This window comes from Montipora capricornis, chromosome 1 (genome assembly GCF_036669925.1).
Source record: "Montipora capricornis isolate CH-2021 chromosome 1, ASM3666992v2, whole genome shotgun sequence".
NCBI lineage: Eukaryota > Metazoa > Cnidaria > Anthozoa > Scleractinia > Acroporidae > Montipora > Montipora capricornis.
In genome coordinates this window covers 46221867-46225527 of record NC_090883.1, presented here as the reverse complement: position 1 = coordinate 46225527, position 3661 = coordinate 46221867, and the positions used below count along the sequence as shown (strand labels likewise).

Here is a 3661-nt window from a genome sequence, read left to right as displayed (position 1 = left end):
TTCAGCCCTTTGGATATGTAAATCTCATTTAAGGCATTGTTTGACAAAATTGGTACAAAATAGTATTTTTGTATTTGTAGAGTATTTGGTATTTGCATTAGGGATGCTCAATCACGAGAAATCGTGGCGGTTCACGTAAAGTACCATTTCACATTACCAAATTGTCACATTTCGTTATGTTCATATGATGTCAGCAGGGATGTAGCTAAGAATAAATTCACCGGTTTGAAGGTTCTATTGAGGCGGTGAGTTCGTGCTCTGAGCATCAAAGGGACCTGGTAACAAGATTGTTCCCAGTGTCTCGCAACACCCGGCATTCTTCAAGATGGTGAATACAGGGAAAGAGAAGACACGCACAAAAGTATTTCCAGTATCGATAAATTATAGCGATAATTCCAAAGACACAAAGTTAACACATCGAATGACTTTTACACTTTGTAGAGAGTAATTTGCAATCTTTCAGTCGCTTCAATCGACAGCCAAAATTCAGCTGGCGATCCCCTTTCTCAGGCGGCGATTTTCACCGGCAGCTGGCGCTTAGCAACATCCCTGTGTCAGGCACTCAAGGACATTAAGAAAAACCAACATCGGCCTCTAAAAGAACAAGGGTGAAATTCAAAAATCCTAGCCATGTCCCTTGTCCTCGTCTCTCTCTTATTTTTGTCTTTCAAAGCCCAAAACAATGGCTCCCGAGGCCTTTTTCTAAAAAGTACAAAAAAAAAAGACAATCTTTCTATTGCGCATTTTAACATGTTTTCCCAGACGAGAAAAAAATAAGCGCAAATGCTTATTCCCTGAAACGTTTCCTTTGTGGAGATACATAAGGATTTATGGCTCTTCAAATATGCACGCAAATATCGCAGCTTTCGAAACTTTCAACCATACATCCTCGAAGCATTCGCCGTTGCAGTGGGTAATCTGAGTTTTATCGGGTGAGAAATCAGGTTTATTTTGGGTGGCCGGATTTGTCACGCTAGATGACCAGCCATCTCCAGCGGGCAAGCGGGCAAGGGTGTCGGCGAATATTTAAGTTTTCACTTACTGCTTGTCATGTACTTCTTAATCTTAAAACAATCGTGAAGTTAATGAAATTGAACCTCCTTTTCTGTTATGTGACTTGGGGATTTCCTCTGGCTGACGTTCACTTTTGTATTTAAATGAATGGCTAATTTTTTTGTTTTAGTGGACTCTGGAAAACCCTGGCTCTATTGTTGCTGATCCATTCGAACTCAAGCCGGCCATGTTCAAGCTCGGAGCTGGTGAAGCCACAACGATACAGGTTAATGTGCAGTTGTATCAGTTATTTTTATCATAGAATACCCTGTTTCATTTCATCGCATAGTGAGGTATCGCATGGTTTTAGAAGGTTCTAGCCTGGACAATCACAAGCGATGAAAACGATAAATTAAATCAATCATCACAGATCAAATACTTCATTTAGCAAAGGCAAATTTTACTTCTGAGTGCATAAAAAAGTATAGTGTAACGGGACATTTAAAATCCAACCACTACGCACTGTATCCTGTAATTTGAAAATCGCACCAGGAGTTGTGTTCGTTTCAAATTTGCACAGATAACACGTAAATTGTTGCTCTGTGTCCTGAATGGATTGATGTTTTTTCGATGGAGTGACCCATGAAGGTGAAAAATTGAGGGTTTCCAAACAGGAGAACGAACTTAAGTGACCTTGCTATCTGCCTTAGGTTTGATTGAAAAAAAACGATCTCACTGAGCCTCAGAAAGCTCTTAGGGATCTAGGACAATTTAATTAAACGCAGGCTCAGGAGACAATTATCCCCGCGTTGTTTATATGGCAATCAACTTCATCACGTCTAAATGAAGCACTCTAAATTGACGTGGTTTTCTGCTCGGAGATTTTACAATACGGCACCATTATCCGTGGAAAACGTCTCCGTTTTCCGTATATTTCGCTCGTCTCTCTCCCGGGAAACTTGATGCGAAACACGACGAGTTCTTTAAAAGGCGGGCAATTTGATATTAGTCATCGCAACAGTACATTTATAAGCAAGCGCCAGTTTAGTTTTTTAAATGTTAAAAGGTTACCGTTCACAAGTCCGCCGATGGAACACGAAGAAATTACGCCAACATTCACCAAGCGGAGGGGTGTCCGATTCGACTCAAAAACGATTGCATATATATAAACAGCCTTACTAACCTCAATTGCCCCGGGACCGTACTAAAGGGAATACCTTGCCCGCGGTCGTATTTTGGTACGTACCTACTGGCTATACTACGTTTTGCCAATATTGGCCAGTTACGAAGGCCGCCTCGCGTACGGTTAGTAAGAGGTTAATACTTGCTGTGGAGGTCAAATCGAATTGAAAAACTGTGGGATTCTACACGATAGTGATGACGGATTAGATTATAATTACTGATAACGAATCAAGAAATGTGGCCTATCGATGATCACTTGGAAGCAAATTCGTGTTGGTGCTAACTGGAGAATCCTCTGTGTTTAGATTCACGTTAGTTGTCCCTCGTCAGCCAAGGTCTTCAAAGAGGAAGTGGTGTTTGTTTGCGATCAACTGCCACGTTGAATGGAATTCACAATTGAAGGTTAAGATAGTGCACATTCTCAATGGCCCCCCTGCCCGTATAATTAAACCCATTGTAAACTGCGCTTCGGCTCGCCTGAGCTTATGTTTATTGTGCAACCTACAAATTAGAAAGAATACCAAATATGGAATACGGCGGCTATGGGCAATCGCCAATTAAACACCGTCGACAAAATCCAAACCCTTTCTGTACAATTCCGTTACTATGTAGTGTCCGAGGCCATGTGGGACGATTTCTTGAACTTGTTTTCCTTTGAATCCCAGGCACACGGTCAAATGGCTGGAGTTGAGCTGGACTCGATATCTGGTGGATTCAGCGAGTCAGAGATCGGCGACATGCGAGGATGTGTTCAGCCAAATATCTGGGTGCGATTCCAGTCACAGAACCCAGAAACGACCATAGAGAAGACCCTGTTATAAAAAATACAACGTGAGTTTTGTTTTCTGACCATTTGTCCTTCATTACAAGAAATAAACACCACGAGACCCCTCAATTTGTATAATTTACTTTTGTTCTCTTTCTGTAATGAACAATTAGCGATGAGTCCCAAAAATTGTTGTAATTTTCTTGTTTTTTAAGGAATGTTGCTCTCCCACTCCGCTGGAAATGCTCAAGCCTTTTTTAGATGTCCGGTTTCTCCTGGGTCTCCTGTGCAGTCGTTGCCATCCTCTCAAGCTTCACGGACTGTAGAGGATCGCGGAGTGTTCGCAATCGCACCAAATAGGGGCACTTTACCACCGCATCATTCAGCTCACTTCATGCTAGAGTCTGCCCCAACAGAGGTTAGTGCCGCCAAAGCTTACTATCTCCCGTAGGTGGTCAGCCGTCGGTGGAGTGACACTTTGCAATTAGATTCTTGGTCGAGCCATCCCTCATAAACTTTAAGTAGTACAAATCATTTGCTGAAAAAGCTCCTTCCCTTACTGTGACATAAATGGATATGCACTCTAAAGGTCTTGTCTCACGACGGCAATGACAAACTCGAGTATCTCTAACGATGATGATCTGATTGCGATGAACCATATTCGAATTCTGGTAGCTCATCCACTGCCTGGGATTTTGATTTTCTTTCTAGTTTTCCCTT

The 3661-nt window shown here is 42.0% G+C and overlaps 1 protein-coding gene across 1 annotated transcript in view; it reads left to right on the top strand.

Moving 5' to 3' along the window:
- The window catches only part of LOC138015465 (deleted in lung and esophageal cancer protein 1-like), a 31576-nt gene that overhangs the window by 2233 nt on the left and 25682 nt on the right, over nt 1–3661 (top strand). The window contains exons 3-5 of the mRNA XM_068862536.1: nt 1184–1279; nt 2841–2942; nt 3234–3359. Coding sequence (XP_068718637.1) covers nt 1184–1279; nt 2841–2942; nt 3234–3359 — 324 coding nt within the window. The remainder of the gene's footprint in view (nt 1–1183; nt 1280–2840; nt 2943–3233; nt 3360–3661) is intronic.